The 18,308-nt window shown below is 38.6% G+C and overlaps 1 protein-coding gene across 1 annotated transcript in view; it reads left to right on the top strand.

The window, feature by feature from the left end:
- AKAP13 (A-kinase anchoring protein 13) overlaps nt 1-18,308 on the top strand; it is a 247,677-nt gene that overhangs the window by 44,706 nt on the left and 184,663 nt on the right. The window contains exons 3-4 of the mRNA XM_021715342.1: nt 8,380-8,676; nt 17,152-17,335. Of these exons, the coding sequence (XP_021571017.1) occupies nt 8,380-8,676; nt 17,152-17,335 (481 nt within the window). The remainder of the gene's footprint in view (nt 1-8,379; nt 8,677-17,151; nt 17,336-18,308) is intronic.

Here is an 18,308-nt window from a genome sequence, read left to right on the forward strand (position 1 = left end):
TATAATATATAGTAATTTTTAATTTAATAAAAACATTTTGAACAGTAAAAATATTATTTTTAAAATAAATCCATCTTTGTGCTAATTAACATAGAGACAGAACAACATGCTTTGTAATAAAATATTACATACAAAATACCTATGAAGTGGCTAGTTCAATAATATAATCTGCTTTGAAATATATAGACTGAAATGGAATTATATCTCTAATAATGAAAGGTATTGCCTTTTAATAAATGAAAATAAGTATCACATTATCATCTCTTCATAGAAAACAAATTCAGCCTTAAATCACATTTTTATTAGCTGGTGGTTTTCCTCTTGAGATGAAACTTTTTTTTTTTTTAAAGATCTTTGTAGGATTGGTAAATAGAAATATGAGCATCCTTGAAGATGATTCTTGGGGTAGGAGTATAGAGTACTCTTTTATTGTGTTCCCTTTTATTAATGAAACTGAATTTAGACCAAGCAATGATTTTAGAATGAAAGAAGGAACAGGATGTTTAGTGGTTTCTGCACACTATTTTTTTGAAAGGCTTTGGTGCAAAATCTTTCATAAAATGAAATCATTTTTCAGCATATCTATTATTTATTTTTAGAATTCACAGCAGGGGTTCTTGTTTGATAGGAAAACTACAAACCTTTATTGACTCCAAATTTGACTCAGTTCCTTTATATTTTTCTTTTCTTTCTCACTTTCTAGGGAAGGTACTATATAAGTAGATGTATTAAAAGAAAAGAAGAAAAAGAAAAATAAATTAACCATGATCAGAAGTCTTTTTGGGCTTAAAGAAAAGTTGCAGCCCCAGTCTCAACACATGGTCTGACAGTTATTGCGTGATGTATCTTTTAGTTCTTATGAATCAAGCTTTTTTTTCTAGCAGCATATGTTCAAAGATTATCAAATTGAATGGCATGTTGGAAAATAACTTACAGGCCTTTAATTGACTTAATCAGAGAATTCTGATCTCCCCCTGCCAAAGTAATGTTATTTTTTATTGGACATTTTCTAATAATCGCTCTATACTGAAATATTCCTGTTGTAGGGCTATCTACATACAGATGTGATTTTTATATTCTAAAAAATGTAATTGTCCCAATGCTAGCTAGTCAGTACATATATTGGTTATACTGAAAAAACAAACTGAGGACTAGTTGAAGGAGGAAAAAAATCTGTTGTCCTAGTTGTAACGTTATGAGGAAATTGTGTATTTCATCATGTTGGAACTATCAGCACAGCACTGGCGTTCTGTAGCATGCTATATAACAGGAGGGAGATCCCCAGTGGCATGAAAATTGACTTTTGGGGAGCAGAAAAACTTACTTGGTGTGTGTAACCACAGATATACAAATATGTGGTATATCTATGGTATTAAAATTTTATGGGGAGTGGTGAATAGAGAATAATGTATAAAATGGCTCTTGAAGGAGATGATAATAGAAGAAAAGGTTGAAAAACACTGTCTTAGAGATGTAGGCTAGAATATAGAAGGACATGTTTTTAGTATTAGTTGGCTCCTTCCTCCTCCAAAATGTACATGAATGAATGATTATCTATGCCTATTGGTTTTTCTATCTTCTTAAATACTCATGTACATACAGAGACGTTTTACACATACACTAATTTGCATATCTACCATTAGACCACCAAAAACTAGTAGTGGGTACATACTTTTGCACATAATCCTGGTTCCTATTAGAGTGTGGGTCTTGGAAGTGGAAACTTTCCACATTTCCTAACCCTGTTGTAACCATTTCAAACAGAAGAAAAAGGCACTGAATTTTTAAATATTTTGAAACCAAACTGAAGTAGTGAAGGTATTATTTTAATATTTTCCACCATTCTTTCTCTTAGAAGGTGACATCTGGTGAGACTGGATTTGACTGGCCCAGTGAGCATTTTGAGGGTTCCTTTTTGGATAGCTAATGAACAAAGTCCCAATTGTTTCATCTTCAAAAGAGAAGGCCCGGATGGGATGTGTTCCACTTTTAGCTTAATAGGAAATGAAGTAATTCTTGGGTCATGCTTCAGCAGTTTTGTTTATCTGTAGCAGTATTTCGTTTCCATGGGTGCAGGTGCTCCATGTGGCGATAAGGAGCCCGGTGGGAATCTTCTCCCACCATCATGAACACACTCCTTTTGACCTGTGAGCTTCAAAGGGGATGTGGATTTGATAATTTTAAGAGGACCATTAACAGTTAAACTGTTGTTTCTCACGTTGGTGCTGTTTGTGTTTTGTTTATTTTTTCCCTCTTCCCTTTATTTTTTCAGTTCTACAGGGCCAAAGGCAACATTTAGCTTAGAAGGTTTGTTGGGACATATTGGAGAAGCTCTTTGTAGAGTAGTAGTGACCTGTTTTCATTGAGTTACCTGAACATGAATACTTTAGTAGCTAATAATAATAACTATCAGTTTTAGATGCCCATTTTATGCCAGGTGCTTTGTGCATGTCCACCTCTAATGTTTGTAACAATCTATAAAGTTGGTGGTGTTCTCTTTTTGTGCACAAGGAATCAGGCTTCAGGGTTGAGTGATTTTCTCAGGATAACCAAACCTGTCTGCAGTGGAGCTGAGGTTCAAACCTTATATTTTCTGACTCAATAGCTGATGACCAGCATACTTGGAGGGCCCCGTACACTTCACTCTGATCTCTCCCACCCCATAATTTATTTTGTATTTCTGTTATAAATGTACTGGACCCAATAGTGTGAGAAATTCAGAAGGCAGTTTAAAATACAGAATTAAATATAGGCCATGTTTCTTCAACAGTTTATCTTTCTTTTTGTTTTTTTTTGAGTTGGAATCTCACTTCGTCACCTGGGAATCTCACTTCGTCACCCGGGCAGGAGTGCAGTGGCATGCTCACAGCCACCCCAACCTTGACCTGTTTGACTCAGGCAATTCTTCCACCTCAGCCTTCCAAGTAGCTGAAACTACAGGCTTTCGCTACCACACCTGGCTAACTTTTTTTGATTTGTTGTAGAGACAAGGTCTCACCAAGTTGCCCAGGCTGGTCTTGAACCCCTGGACTCAGGCAATCTTCTCACCTCAGCCTTCCAAAGTGCTAGGATTACAGACTTGAGCTACCTTGCTCACTCAACAGTTTATCTTTCTTATTCCGCTCTCTTTATCCTCTTGGGTAGTTTCTTTCAGAAGTTCAGAACTTCTTTTTTAACAAAAGATTGAGATTTTTATTTTCCTTTCTTGTTACCAGGAATTGAGTGGAAGGAAAAGTATCACAGAACTAGCTGAAAATCTAGCTACTCTTCTTCCTGCTGTTTTCACACAGGAAGTTAAATTGTGGTTATATATCAAATTGAATATGGTTTCCCATCCTCTTGTCTTTGCAGTGTAATTGTAGACATTGTTAACAACCCTGCATTCTTTATGTACAAAGGCAGTCATAAGACTAGTGGTCTCCTGTAAATAGGCATTCTCTAGAGCTAATTTATGGTAGTAGTAGGTTTTATATGTGCATAGCCAGTGATTTTAGTTTTATTACTGGGTCCATCACTCTTGGTTAAAAAAAATACTGATTCCCCCATCCCCTAGATGCTTTATATGAAAGATTATAGGAGTTAAAAAAAATAATCTTGGAGCCATTTGAGCCTAATAGAAAGCATTAATATGAGAGAGTAGCCTCACCAACTTTGTGTGGTTGATTTTCAGACAGTAGGATAAGGTACTTTGGTCTTGATCAGCAGTAACTCTTCCAGTCTACTTTCTAAGTTTAGTTAAGACTGATCCAGGAAACCCTCTGTTCTTCACTCATCTTTTAACCCTCAGTTTTTCTTTCAGAAAAGAAGCCTATAATCATGCCAAACAAATTGCAGATTTATGGCACATTTTACTTATGATGATTTATAGTTTCTCCTTCAGATTGTGAGTTCGTGTCTAAAGGAACAATACTGGGCTAACAGTTGGACAGCTGCTCCTAGATATCTGTTTCATGGACTTTTCTGACTTTCTGCCTTCTCTAATAAACAGTTTCATTTGAGCTATACATAAACAGAGCTGACAATAGCTCACTCATATGGCCTTCTATCTGCTAGTAAGTTCTTATGCTAAAGCAGCAGAATGAGGTAAAGTGTAATTGTGCTAAGAGGTAACACACATACACACACACACACACACACCCTCTTGTGCATCTCTTCCTCATGTTTGCGCCATTCCATGTTGCCCAAGTAAACAGACATTTTAGCATTCCCAGAAAATTTACTTCTGTAGTTTTGAAAAGAGCAGTATTGCTTCCCCATGGCTTTTTGGTGTGTGTGTGTGTGTGTGTGTGTGTGTGTGTGTGTGTGTGTGTGTGTGTGTGTGTGCGTTTGTACACATGTGCCTACAGAAGGTGATTTTATAGACCAGTGAATGATGTTTACTTTTAGTGGCATTTGTAACTCCCTTTCTGATTCAAGTTTTCAGGTATCTCTTCTTTGTGGAAAGAGACTGGTAAGAAAGAATGGGTAGGGCAGTGGAAATTGTTGTAGATTAGTTTAGGTTTTGGAGGCAGGATTCAATTTGGATCCAAAATTACTTACATCATTATTATTGAATTGTGAAATTTATGATTTTAGTGTTTGTTGACATTTTCCCATGTCTACCTCAAAGGATTGTCATTTTATAAATTAGCTTAATTCTGAAAAAGTGGACAATGCTGTGTTTTGATTAGATTCATGAACCACAACATTTTTTTCTTTGAAGCTATTCTTCTGATTGAAATATATAGTACTCCATCCATCTATCCAACCAATTTAGTGAGACTGTGTATGTTGTTTTGGGTGATAGTATTAAAGAATTTGGGAAGACCCTTCCAGATTATAGCTGTTCACTTATAAGGCTAGGAAGACCTTCTAGATTTGAAAGTGTTAGAGAGATTACCATTTACCTTAGGCCACACAGCTAATAAGAAAGTATGTTTAAACATAGGACTCTTTTATTACTAAGCATCTAGATGTTGCCTAGTTAGTATCTCCCTGAAACTGTCTCATGTAGTAATAGTTCCATCCCTTAAACTTACCCTCTGCTTTCCTTTTTTATGTTTTTAAACCTGTTTCCTATTCCTGAAATTTCTTCCCAACCTTCTTTTTCCCACCTTCTGCCCGGGAAAACTCATTGACTTAGACAGCTGGAGGAGCCTTAGAACCTCCAGAGGCTGTTCCCTTATGCAGTAAATGAAGAAATTGAGGCCAGAGAGGTGAGATGATCTACTTTCACTTGATGAGTCTTACAGCTGGGGTTTGAACTTGCTTTCGTTCCTTTCCAATTGATTCTTTCATAGCACCCTTATTTCCTCTTAAAGTCATCTTTAATATCCATAAATTTTGGGTGCAGGGGCAGACTGTAGAACATGGAAACTTGGGTTCAAATTCCAATTCTGACATTTAAGTTCTTTGTAACTTTGGGCAAGCTACTTAACATTTTGTGCCTCAGTTTCCTTATCTTGCAAATAGGGTAAATAACAGTATCTACTGCATAGGATCATTATTAGAAGTAAATAAACTGTTACTTGTAAAGCATTGAGAACATTGTCTGGCACATAGCGAGTGGTTATTATTATATAAGTGGTTGTTAAATAAATAAGAACAAGAGAGAGAGAGGGACATTGCAGCTGAGTTCTAAGGGTTGCAGAGAAGAACCGTTAGGGTTGGAGACTTGGGGAGCCAGCATGCCTGTCAAGGGTCCTTCTTCTTCTTCTTCTTTTTTAAAGAGAAATAAGGAAAGTTCAAACTAACTGGGACTGAAAGAAATCAAGAAAAAATGGCATGATGGCATGATTTCAAGGGTTCTTCTTAACTGCCACCTCCTTTATGGAGTTATGTGTGTTTGGACACTGATCTTCATGATTCACGAACCTGTTATTCTTGCTTAATAGCTGTACTGGCCTATCATTCCAAGTGTTAGGCTATCAGGGAGTTAGATGTTTCCCTTCTTCGTCTGTTTATAGATAATGTGACATAAAACCCTTGCATCAAGATATAATAGGCCATGTTCTTTGGCATCAGCTTTGACTTTGAATAGTGGATTCTGCATCTTATCATCTGTGTAACTTTGGGCAAGTTACTTCTTTAAGTCTCAGTTTTCTCAGCAATAAAGTGAGGACAATACATACCTCATGAAATTGTTGTGTAGAGAAAATCAACCTATTATTCTGATTATAAGAAGAAAAAAAAACCATAGTTTTCTCTTTCAAAGCGGAAAGCTTAGTTTGTTCTGAGTCTGAAACCTCTCTTGGCCTGTGCTTAAGGTATCCATGTCCTCTGGTGCAGAGTTAGAGATTCAGGGAACCCGTGGATGCATGGGTGCCCGTGGTTAATCAGACAAAGCACAAAGTGGCGTCACCCAAACAACAAAACCATTAATGCCCTTTTTTCTCTCATCAGAAAGATTATTTATGGAAGACAAATAATGATGGTAGGAGCATAGTTGTGGCTAGTTGAGATCAGTGTTTAAAAACTGAGGGAAAACAATGTTTTTTGTTTGTTTTGAGTCGGAATCTCACTCTCTTTTCCATGTTGGAGTGCGATAGCACACTTACGGCCACTGCAGCCTCGACCTGCTGGACTCAGGCAATCCTTCTGCGTAACTGGAACCACTGGTGTGTACCACTACACCCAGCTAGTTTTTTGACGTATTGTAGAGATGAGATCTTGCCAAGTTGTCCAGGCAGGTCTCAAAGCCCTGGGCTCAGGCAGTCTAATTGCCTCCAACCCCCCAATGTGCTGGGACTGCAGGCGTGAGCCACCGCACCTGGCCACAATGTGTGTTTTGATGAGCACATTCTACATATTGGAAATATTTAATTCTGTGAGGCCAGAAATCCAGAAGAAAGTCTGATTCTCCAAGAAGACCTCACCTGTAGAAACAGAGTGTTGTTAAATCTAGCTCATTTGGCTCCAACTGACTCTTTGGGGTGGCATGCAGGTTGTTGCTCCAAATCACTGCTCAGGAGGTGCCTGCTGGTCTATACATTGGGTACCATAGAGTCCTTGGTATGTTTGCTCTTCCTGAACTGGATTTCTAACCATAGCACTGCATCATCCTTGTGTGAACCAGGTGGCTTTATTGATGTTCTCATTACATTAGTGGTTGAAACAGGAAAGAAAACATATATCTGAGAACAAAAATTATTGTTATTATTCATTTTTATGCCTTGGACTGCTAATAATAGTAAAATAAAAATCACATAATTGTATATTTATATATATATTTTTTGAGTTGGAGTCTTACTCTGTCGCCTAGGCTGGAGTGCATTATCATGCTCACGGCCACTGCAGCCTTGACCTACTGGGCTCAGGTGATCCTTCCGCCTTAGCCTTCCAAGTAGCTGGAACTACAGGCACGTACCTCCACGCCTGGCTAATTTTTTTGATTTATTATAGAGATGAGGTCTCCCAAAGTTGCCCAGGCTGGGCTCAAACCCATGGGCTCAGGCATTCTTCTCACCTCAGCCTCCCAAAGTGCTGGAATTATAGGTGTGAGCCACTGCACCCAGCCAGTTGTATACTTTTTTTTTGAGTTGGAGTCTCACTCCGTCACCCAGGCTGGAGTGCAGTGGCATGCTTATGACCACCCCAGTGTTGAATTGATGGGCTCTGGTGATCCTTCTGCCTCAGCTTTCCAAGTAGCTGGAACTACAGGAGTGCACTACCATGCCCAGCTAATTTAAAAAAAAATTATTTGTTTATTGTAGAGACAAGGTCTCGCCAAGTTGTCAAGGCTGGTCTCAAGCCCGCATGTTCGGGCAGTCCACTCACAGCCTCCCAAAATGCTGGAATTACAAGTTGAGCCACTGAGCTTGGCAGTTGTATACTTCTTAAGTGCTTCTTCATTTGAGTTGTGAGAGTTTGAGAGTTTGAGAGACAAGAAATTGTATACTTCTTAAAGTGCTTCAACATTTGAGTTTTGTATTGTGATAATAAGACAAGTGCTGGTAAATCAGTAAAATTCTTTCCATGTAACTTTTATGAATGATGTTTTCCCCTGTTATATTTTTCAAATCTAATTCAGTTAAGTAGATATTGGACTTTCCATTGTATGCTAGGCCTTGTAGGTTCCTTGAGCTTTCATTCTTTAATTTGTTCAAATTCAGTAGCAACAGTTGTTATTCAGAACCTATTCGGTGCCAAATATTATGTTATGGGGCGGTGAAAGGTGGGACATAGGGTTGTTCGTTGTTAGCTAAAGGAATTCATATTTGCAAATAATTTAAAAAGCTGAAAATGAAGATTTAAGCTTGCAAAAAAGAGCTCAGGGAATGAGGGTTTTTTTTTTAGGAGGAAATACTTGTGTATAATGACAAAAGTTCTAAGAGGACCCACCAGTATCCTTTTATCAGGGGACTCTAATGCTGTTTTTTTGGCTGCCTATGTTTTCTTTAGGTCATGACTGCTGTGAGACAGTGAAGGTGCTGCTCTGTGCTTCCAAAGAGGGTCTTCCTGTGTTTGTGGTGGCTGAAGAAGACTTTCGTTTCATCCAGGATGAAGCATATGATGCAGCCCAATTTTTGGCAACCAGTGCTGGAAATCAGCAGGCTCTGAACTTCACACGTTTTCTTGACCGGTCCGGACCCCCATCTGGAGATGTGAATTCTCTTGATGAGAAGGTTGCCCTGGCATTCAGGCACCTGAAGCTGCCGGCGGAGTGGAACGTGTTGGGAACAGATCAGACTTTGCATGGTGAGAATTTATATGACCCACAAACAAGCTTTGAATTTGAAATACTTCATTTTTTAATGGGACTGCTTTTCTATGGTCATTATATTCAAGTCTTCCACAATGGCTGAATAAATCTTATAACTACTATAGGAAAGTGGCCTTGATTGCATCTCTTATCGATTCCTCAGTTGAGCTGTTAAACCTGTTCTTGTAGTGAAATGACCCAAATGGAGAGTGGCACATCACCTTGCTGTGGGTCTGTAGTTCAGGCTTGATCTCTCAGGCATAGAAAGTGACTCATCCTTCATGATGAGAGTAGCAGAGTAACTTTTTGGTGTTTAATTATCAAAGACGGGGTTTTCATTATTGTGTTTTGAAGTTTTCTAGAGAGTTCCTGGAGTTGGAGGAAAGGAAAGATTGTGGAGTGAGAAGGGAAAGGATAAGAATGGGATGAGCTCTGAAAAACTCCACACTTCTTTTTACCAAGATAGTTTGATAGGACTCCACTTTTTCAAAAACACAAATGTGGCAAATGTCTACATATACTTTTTATTCAGACAGTTTTTCTCACATAATTTTTGTAGCAAATGATATATACTAAATATCATGGCTATATAGATAATTTTTAAATGAAACATAGTATGTACCTTGAATTTAATAAATAGCATCCCCTTTTCCTACTGAGTTCAAATTCATTAGAAAGATTTAGGAGTCCCACTGATAGAGATCAAAATGTTTGCTTTATTACTGGTGAAATCTAGATTGGAAGACTGTTATAGAGTTCCAGCCAGAAGGGTGAATCTGCTTATGCTTTCTATTTCATCACTGAAGGAGCTAGACAGTTACATGACTTTCCTATGGATCCACTCAGCTTTGAATGTTGTATCCCGTAAGGGAGAGCAAAGCAGACATTGCCCTCTTTACAGGTGAGCATGTCCTGAGGAGAAATACCCAGAGGGACCTGAACTAGGGTACGCTCAGTTCCTGCTCCATCAGACCCATCCAATAAATTTATTCTTTCTCCCATGGAAGAATGATGAAGTATTTGCCAGCCTTGATTCTTTCAAGTCTGCTCAATTTAACAGTTATGCCTGTGATCAGCCATTGGAATGGTGTCCCATACTATCAGGTAGTAGCAAGACAGTCCTGTCCAGGTACAATTTGAAAGATAGTGTGGACTCTACAGTCAAATCAAGAAAAGAAGCATCTTTCTTTTTCTTTTTACTATATTCCAAGAGATTTCTGTATAGCTAATATTTAGAGATCAGAATATTTGACATTATAGTGGGACATGAGTACCTTTTCAGAAACCTAATGATGGGCCTTAGTACCGTTAGTTCTTGCCATTTCTGTATCAATATGGGAATGATTGTTCTGGTTGCCTTTTCCAAATCAGCATCAAAATAGGCCTGCATTATTTATTTGTGGGCCTTATGGTGCTTTATAATTTTCTTTTATCTTGTTTATAGAAGGCTCAGGAGATAGTTTATGTTATCATGATTAAAGAGAACTGTTAGAAAAAGCAAAGATCTGAAACTTTGGCGCATCACCTTTCCTCTCTGGGCCTTAGCTTCCTTTTCTTTACTAGGAGGTGACTGGCCACCTTTAATATTTTAGTGTACTTCCCATGTACTCCTAAACTTTCTGCTGTACGAAATTGTTCAAGCAGTGCTAACAAAGTCTACCCTAAATTAAAATACTCAGAGAAATACAAATTAAAGCCACAATGAGATGTTGTCATGCATTTATTAGAATGACAGAGGTTAAAAATACCAGGTTCTGGCAAGGTTGAGGAGCAGAATCTCATACATTGCTTGTGGGAATGCAGAATAATATAGCCACTCTAGAAAAACAGGGCAGTTTTTTATAAAGATAAATGTGGGCAACCCCCTTGGGTCCCCTCCTACTGTAGGAGCTTTTCTGTCCCCTCGATACATCCTTTCTCAAAAAAAAAGATAAAGGTATACTTACTATATGATCCAATAATCCCTCTTTTGGATATTTACCCTAGAGAAATATAAACTTAACATTCACCAAAAACTCTATGCACAAATGTACCTATGGTAGTGTTACTCAAGGTCACCCAAAACTGGAAGTAACTCAGGTCTTCCTCACTGAGTGAATAGATCACAAGCTGTGGCACATTCATGCAATGGAACCTCAACTCAGCAAGAAAAGAAGCAAACTATTGGTATGTGCAACAGTTTGTATGCCTTTTAAATGCATTGTGCTGAGTCAAAGAAGTCAGTTTCCTAAGGTCACATACTATATGGTTCCATTTATATGATATTCTGGAAAAGGGGAAATCATGGAAATGGAGAACAGATCAATAGTTGCCAGGGTCTGGGAGTTAAGGGAAAAGACTTACTGTAACGGGGTATCATGAAGGAATTCTTTAGGGTGTCAGAGTTGTTTTGTGTCTTATTTGTGGCGGTGGCTATAACAATCTATGGGTATGTTAAAACTCATAGGACTATATACTCCCCAAAAGTGATTGTTATTTTACATATATTTAAAATAATTGTTAAGATAAAATAAGTTGAACAAATTAGGTGTATACTTAAATTAGGTGTATGCAAGGGACTTGACAGAACTGTCTTTAAGTCAACAGCTGAAATCAGGAATCTGAGTTTAAGTGGTGAATTCTGCAGGTTAAATTGTTTTAGTAATTGTGGATTAGAATCTAGGAAGATGGGATATGTAAGGGTAGAGTAGCGTTATGCTTGCTATTGAGGGACAGATGTCATGGAATAGTCTCTTCACATCAATGAGTTGTGTATCAAATCCCTCTTTTTAAAAGATATTTAAAGAAAAAAGGTACAAAGAAAGCATGGTGCCTGGGATAATGCTGGTAAATAGGACAGCCTGTTACATAACAGGACTACCTGCTGTTGAAAGCTAGCATGTTTACAGGTGTGCTAGCCTAATACTTGTACAGAGGAGTCGTGTAAGCTTTATGGCTAATCCCTGTACTCTTTAATTGTTTGGATGCAGTGCTTTTCATACTTTTTTTTCAGGTCACTGACTCCTTTGAAAATTGCTCAAATTTCTTCTCAGAAAAAAATGTTTATAAGAACCTATCTGCAAACATTTACATGTAGTAAATTTCATAGTCTCCCTGAACTTTAGGCATGAAAATGAAGTTAAGAACTCTGGTTTAGGCCAGGCACAGTGGCTCAAACCTGTAATCCCAGCACTTTGGGAGGCTGAGGGGAAAGGATTGCCTGAGACCAGTCTGGGCAACTTGGTGAGACCTTGTCTCTACAATAAACTTTAAAAAATTAGCTGGGTGTGGTGGCATGCGCCTGTAGTTCTAGCTACTTGGAAGATTGAGGTGGAAGGATTGCCAGAGCCCAGCAGGTCAAGGCTGCGGTGGCCGTGAGCGTGTCACTGAACTCTAACCTGGGTGACAGAGTGAGACTCCAACTCAAAAAAAAAAAAAGAACTCTTGGTTTAGATTTGATATTGTGAAATGGAAAGTGTGGGCATCAGAGTCAGTTCAAATCCTGGCTTCCTTGCAAGAGTTTGTGCAGAATACTAATCTATTACTCAATTTCTTCATCTATAAAATGGAGGAAGGTATATTCAGATAATGTGTGCTGGTTTGCAAACTGTTCATTTTAAATATAGCATGATCAATAGCAGGTAACCTTTTAGAGACACAAAAACATTAATGATCTGTAATGCGAAGGGAACGTGTTCTATAAAAGGATAAAACAGGACAGTACTCAAAGGAAGGCTCTTCAAAGCCGAATGAAACAGTTTCCATTGCTTTTTACTTGCTGCTAAAGTTAATTCTTGCTTTCAACGTGGGCAAGAGGGAGTTTGTCCATTTTAGTTCTTAAATTAATTAGTTCTCTAATTCCTAGTTATGTTAGAAACCTCTGCACTCTACTTTTTGCCACAGTTTGGCCTTAAATGCAGGTGATAAGGATTCATCAGGTGGAGAGTGAATAGTGAGGCAAGGACCTCTTTTTTCTTTGAGTTTTCCAAGTCTGGGTTTGTTGTCTCAGCTCTTCAGTGCCTTGTTCATTTGTGAAAGTGTTGAATTAGGATGGTTTTCCCTGAGGGACCCTTGTAGAGTAGCAATGAGCATAACTCTCAGGTAACTTAGAATGGGCCATTGAGGACTTGCTCTGGAGAAAGCAAGGAGAGTTGTACTAGGGGAAATGTTTATTCTATTTAGTCATAAGATTGTAAAACTAATTGAAAAGAAGATCTAACATCTTTGGGGTAGGAATCGTCCCCATAAGCAGAAGTTTGGATGGAGAGAAGGATGACGGGTTTAGGAAAGACTGTACTGAAAACAGCTTGAACAGTCCCAATTCTGTATATCTGATGTTGGTTAATAAATCCTTGTCCGTAGTCATTTGGTGATTTAGTTTCCACACTCCTTTCGGGGTGTTAGATAGCTTTCCATGGAAATTTTTCTTTAGCTACACTAGTATTTGAGTATTTTTTCCCCCAGTAATCATCATTGCTAAAAAAGAAATCTAAAAATAACAACACTGCTAGTAGATTCTTTCTCATGGCAGAAGGTTAATATTTATTGACTGCAAGACAAGCAGTGCTTAGTAGTGGCAGGTTTTGAGCTCTGTAAAGTTTTGTTTGTTTTGTCTGTAAAGTTTTTCTCGAACCTTGGTTTTGTGACAAGGTTACAAATCTCATTTTTCCGAAAGCCCGTTTCCTTACACTGGCTTGTTTTCCTTCCTTCCCCTTACAATTGGGAATTCCTGCATCATGTGGGGCTTTAGGATTATTTAAGAAGCAGTCCAGGATAGTAGAAAGAATGGTAACTTTGGAAATCCATAGATATAGATTCAAAGAGTACTGTGAGTAGGGCTTGCTGGGTAGATTGATGGGGTATGAAATTGCTTGATTGATTGTACTGATCTCATAACTTAGAATATTTTCTTTAGTCAGAGAATCTGATAATTTGAAAAAAAACTGCAGCCCCCCAGCAGGCTTATTGTGGTTGAATGCCTACTAGGCACATCAGGTTTCTTTTCAGATCCCAGGGAATGTGTGGGCGGTGTGTCCAGCAGATAAGTAGATAGCAAGCAGTACTTTCGGCACTCTATCTACCTTCTGGGGGTGGGGGTGGGGGGTGGTGGAAGCTCGTCCTACAGAGATCTTTCCAATTAAGTATGATTAGACATGAAAACCAGCTAACGTAGGCCTATGAAATAACATTACAGAATAAAGAAAAGGGGAAAATGTCATAAGTATCCAAATGAAAGACTCTGAGTGTGAGTTTAAGAAACCAAAGAAAAATTTACGAGATATTTTTCATTTGTCCTTTAAAGGGATAAAAAGCTATTTTTTGAACTCTAGTTAACTATATGCTAAAGTTTTTTGGAGTGAAGTGGACTACTGTCTTCAACTTACTTTGAAATGTCTAAAAATAAGGTGGCTGAGTAGATAGAGGGAAGATTAGCTGTATAGATATGTGATAAAGCAAATACAGAAAAACATTGATTGTAGGACTTGGGTTATGAGTGTCTGGTTATTTGTTGTATAATTCTTTCAACTTATGTGTACACTTGAAAAATTAATAAAAGTTCAGGGTAAACATGAAAAGGTTTTTTTAAAAACCACATTAGTTTGTGTGATTGCTTGTTTTGGGTTTTGTTTTACAGAAAGAGATAAGGTAGAGTAATGGAAAGGGTATGGGTTTTTTAGACTTAGAAGAACTCTCAAATCCTGGTTTTGGCTGTGGGCAAGTTATTAATTCTCTGAACCTATTTTCATATGCAAAGTGAGGATAATGAGACCTCGCAGGGTAACTGTGAAGCTAGAATGGAAAAAGTTGCCATAAACCACATAACCCACATGACACATAGCAGGTTCTCACTGCATTTTCTTCTCAATTTGTTTTCTGCAGGAAGGGACCACCTGAAAGTAGATGTGGTGTCATCTGCTAAAGACTTTAGAATGAGAATGGAGGATGTATAGGATAGGAACCAATATGCTATCTTCTCAGCTGGTGCATGGCCTTATTGTTGGGAGCTCTACTCAATACTGAGCTGACGCAGAACAAATAAGGGCTCAGGAAGGGTGAGGAGTAAAGAGCTGGCTGTTTTTGGGAGGTGTTGCTTGGTAAGGTCAGAATTAAGCAGCCTCTAAAAAGCCTCATCATATTTCATAGTCAGTTTCTTATTAGCTCTTTTTGTTTGTTTGTTTGTTTTTGAGTTGGGGTCTCACACTCTGTTGCCCAGGCTGGAGTGCAGTGGCATGATCACAGCTTACTGCAGCCTTGACCTCCTGGGCTTAGGCGAGTCTTCTGCCTTAGCTTCCTGAATAGCTGGGACTACAAGCGTTCACCACCACACCTGGATAATTTTTTTATTTTATTTTTTGTAGAGACAGTGTCTCGCTATGTTGACTAGTCTTGTTTCGAACTCCAGGGCTTAAGCAGCTCTCCCATCTTGGCCTTCCAAAGTGCTGGGATTACAGGCTTGAGCCACCATGCTCGGCCAACTCTTTTGTTTTTGATAAGGCGGTCCAAACAACTGTAAGGCATAAGTTAGATGGTGATATTTGATCTTTTGTGAAGGTTCTTTTTGTCCTTTTGTTTGGCCTTGACACCCACTCAGAGGTGTTGATCATTAAACTTTGTACCTGTGTATGTCATTGTCTCTTCTGGGACATTGGTTTTTTTCCTCTCCAGCCATGTGCCTGTGCTTGAATATCCTATAAATCCTGAATTGGTCAGTGTGTATATAGTTCTGTAGGGAAAATATATAATATGAAAGATAGATTATGGTCCCAAGGAAATTTACCTTGGAAATAGGGATAGTAGATTAATATAATACACAGGTGATATTAGGCAACAGTGCAGCTTAGTATAAAATCACAGTCTCAGAGATGTGTTCTTTCCTATTGTGATACTCATAGAAGCATCTGAGAAATTCACAGTAAGGAAAACACACTGGAGTATAAGAAGTCTGAGAATGCTCAGTGGAGAAGTTGATACCCATGGGAAGCCATGAAGAATGGACTGTGATAGTTAAGCTGAGACAGTCACAACTTCAGGGTGCCATTCACAACTGTGGGGTAGTCTACAGCCTTGTGGGGCCATATATGGCAGCCCTGTGGTGGCCTTAGCTGCTGTCATCACAGTTGGACACAAGAGGATGGCTGAAGAAGACAGAGAGTATGGCTAATGAGCCCCAAATGTAATTCGAAGTCCAAGAAGACAGGGAAGAGAGCAGGGAAGAGGAGGGGAACTGGCATTTTAATGAATACCTACTACAGCCAATCATTATACTGGCATTTTATCTCCTCTGATTTGTTGCAGCTCTGTGAAGTGATGGTATCTCATCGCTCTAGGGATGAAGAAAGTGAAGCCTAGACAGGTTAAATGAATCATGCCTGGATACACAGATGATAAATGCCAGATTTGAACCCAGATTGTATGACTCAAAGCCCTTTCTGATTCTACCACTTTTTTTTTTTTTTTTTTTTTGGAGTCGGAGTCTTATCTTGTCATCCATGCTGGAATGCAGTGGCATGATCACGGCTCTCCACAGCCTTGACCTCCTGGGCCCAGGCAGTCCTCCTGTCTCAGCTGCCTGCATAGATGGGAGTATGGGTGTGCACCATCATGTCCGACTAGTTTTTTAATTTTTGTTTGTTTTTCTTTTAAGAGATGAGGTCTTGCTATGTTGCCCAGGCTGGTCTTGAACCCCTGGGCTCTAACAGTCTTCCTCCTCATCCTCTCAAAGTGCTGGGATTATGAACATGAGCCACTGTGCCCAGTCCCTGATTCCACTGCTTTCAAAGTGACTTACTATATCAAGAAGAACCCTTCATTTCAAGTGAAATAAGCTCAAGCACATATTTGTCTTTCTGAAGTTATTAGTGTATTGTCTTAGAGTCAATCTTTCTTATTATGCCTGAAGATGCATTTTTTTATCTCATTAAACAAACAACAAAAGCTGGCCCGGAGCCATCAATGTGATTTGCCGTTATTGTGGGAAAATAAAAAGACCTGTGTGTACGTAACAAGCAGAACCTGTTTTTAATGTTTCACTAACCAACTCCTGTCTGGGTATTCTTTTTAAAAGTAATTATACCTTTTATGATACACCCATTTAAGTTCTAACAGCTATTTCCCTTGGATTCCCATGTTGTAGGGCTGCATTTACTTTTTTTTTTTAATAAGGAAAATAATGTATGTGAGCGTCACCCTTATATCCTGCCAGTGAAATTGGTTGAACACGTATAGTATGTTAAGTCATAATACAGAAATGACTTGATGCTCTTCTGTAGGACTGTCTCCTATTGAAGATTTTGCTTCTTGTGCTTTTTTGGAGCTTTGTATTTATTTGAGGGCTAATTCTGTCAGGCCACAATAAAGTTGTTCATGCTGTATGATGTAGCTTTAGGATCTTAGGCACTTGGAGGCCATGGTGTTTGCCTAACTTGTCTTTTTGCTTGTTTGGTTTTTGTTTTTACATTCTCACTTAGGTTCATTTTCTCTCCCATTTATAGATGCTGGCCCTCGGGAGACATTGATGCATTTTGCTGTGAGGCTGGGACTGCTGAGGTTGACGTGGTTCCTGTTGCAGAAGCCAGGCGGCCGCGGAGCTCTCAGCATCCACAACCAGGAAGGGGCGACACCTGTGAGCTTGGCCTTGGAACGAGGTTATCACAAGCTGCACCAGCTTCTAACCGAGTAAGAAGCGCCTTCTCCCTGCTTCCCTCTTCTCATCCCCTACCCCACCCCCTGTTTCATAGTAGGACCGCCCACTTGGCATCTCAGTGTGAGTTTGCCAGGAATTAGAACGTCTACTCTGTACCTTCTTGCCTTCTGCTGGAGAGTTGTGAGTTTGTTCCTGCTAACTGCTTCTTTGTCTGAGAGAGACAAACGTAAGTCATGTTACTGTTTTCTCTCTCCTCTGCTTCCCTGCCTTCTTCTCTGCTTATCTCGAGATTGTATTTTACTGAAAATTCAGAATGAGTCTTGCCTATGGGAATAGTGTAACATTACCAATGTAAATAGTTTATTCTGGTTGAGTACAAAAGAAAACAGTTTTCTTGTGCCATAGATTTGTTTCTGGTATGTCTTCAGAACTTGAAAGTGTTATTTAGAAACCAGTACTTTTATTAATAATTGCATACAGAAGATATGGTAAACAATTATGTTTTGGATTTAATGTATTTTTCATGAGTAAAATTTGAGAGCAGTGGTTTCTCCTATGAATAGTAATAAAAAGCAACTGACTTGTCCTAGAAATATGCAGTAGGAAATCCTGTTTGTCTTTGGGTTCGGTTGTTATACATTTGGACTCTGTAAAGAGTCCTTTGGAGGAAGGTTGTTAGTCAAAACATTTGAAGTCTTTTTTTTTTTTTTTAAAGAAACAAATAAATATATTAGAGCAGCCAACCTTTTTTGTTGGAATATTTGTAAAAGGTAGATGCTTCAAGAATACTTTTTCCTGTTCAGTATATTTTTATAGTTTTATGGTCATCATCCTCATCTTTTCTGCCACATCTGAACAAGAATAAGCCCTACTGGAACTATGGTCTTTAGCAATTGAGGGACCCTTGTAAATTGAGTTGGTATTCTCAAATTCTCAGATATTTTGTTCATGTCACATTTAATTTAGTTGCATTTTATGCTTAATCATTTTAGCCATATATGCAGG

Source organism: Carlito syrichta, unplaced genomic scaffold, assembly GCF_000164805.1.
Source record: "Carlito syrichta isolate Samal-C Ts95f unplaced genomic scaffold, Tarsius_syrichta-2.0.1 Scaffold307019, whole genome shotgun sequence".
In the NCBI taxonomy this organism is placed as follows: Eukaryota; Metazoa; Chordata; class Mammalia; order Primates; family Tarsiidae; genus Carlito; species Carlito syrichta.